Genomic DNA, 1064 nt, shown 5'->3' with positions numbered 1-1064 from the left:
TCATTATAAAATATAATTATTAATATCAAAGAATATTATTGATTATGATAATCTAATATCAATATAAAATAATATAAATTGTTAATTTACATCATATTAATAAATGAAATGAAATATAATATAAAATTAAATATAAATTAATTATTAATTGTTATTTCATTTATTTTATTATACAATATTAATATTATTTCATCAAATATTTAACTAATAAATGTATTAATGAATAATTTAATAATGTATTTATGATATTCATCATAAAATATCAATAATTTAATAAAATAATAAATCATATTTATTTCATTTTTAATTTAATTTTATATTAAATTGATTCAATCTTATTCTTTTATTTATTCATTTTCTTTATCTTTGTTTATATTTTCTTTGTTTATTTCATTATATTCTTTATTTTACTTCTTTATTCATTTGAATTTTATTCTTTCTTTTATTCTGTTTACTTTATTTCTTATTATCCATTTCTTTGTATTTTATTTCAATTAACTAAATACTGAATTAGTGTTATTGTTTCCTCAGTTACATCACTACACAGTCTGATGATTCTTTCTTTGATTTGTTTTCTGTTATAATTCTACTGTTAAATTCAGTACTTTCATCATAAATAACTTCTCTATTATACTTTACTTTCTTACATCTTATATATTTTGTTATTTTATATGTTCTCTTAAGTATTGTTTCTTCTATTACTTTACCTTCTTCTTTTTCTTCATAAATAATTTCTTTATATTCACTTATTAATTTATTGATTTCTTCTTTATCAATTGGTTTTAATCCTCTTGCCCATTTGATTAATTTTTCTATTTCTTCTTCTGATATTGTATTATCATCATCTTCATCTGGTTGTGAATCTACAAAAAACATTGGAGTATCACTATTTTCATTTATTTTATTTGTTTGTTTAATAAATTCAATCATTTCTTCTTTGAATTTCTCTTTCTCAATTTTAGATTTTTCAAATATCTTTCGTGGTATGAAGTTATAACATTTATTCCATACAATACATATATGTTTCCAAAAATCTTTAAATGGGAAAACATCAGATATAACTT

General features: G+C 17.6%; 1 protein-coding gene across 1 annotated transcript, besides 3 other annotated features; it reads right to left on the bottom strand.

Annotated features, from left to right (window-relative positions):
• Positions 1 to 2: 2 nt before the first annotated feature.
• Positions 3 to 142: a microsatellite.
• Positions 125 to 297: a microsatellite.
• Positions 292 to 470: a microsatellite.
• A 61-nt stretch (positions 471 to 531) lies between these two features.
• EDI_207510 (uncharacterized protein) lies at positions 532 to 975 on the bottom strand (the record flags this gene model as incomplete). Its single annotated transcript, XM_001736574.1, has 1 exon — positions 532 to 975. A coding segment is annotated over one exon (444 nt), but the record flags the coding sequence as incomplete, so codon positions are not given.
• Between the last annotated feature and the right edge of the window lie 89 nt (positions 976 to 1064).

This window comes from Entamoeba dispar, genomic scaffold (genome assembly GCF_000209125.1).
Source record: "Entamoeba dispar SAW760 scf_1105229459983 genomic scaffold, whole genome shotgun sequence".
Taxonomy (NCBI): Eukaryota; Evosea; order Mastigamoebida; family Endamoebidae; genus Entamoeba; species Entamoeba dispar.
The sequence above is the reverse complement of the archived record's forward strand: the minus strand, read 5'-3'. Positions and strand labels throughout refer to the sequence as shown.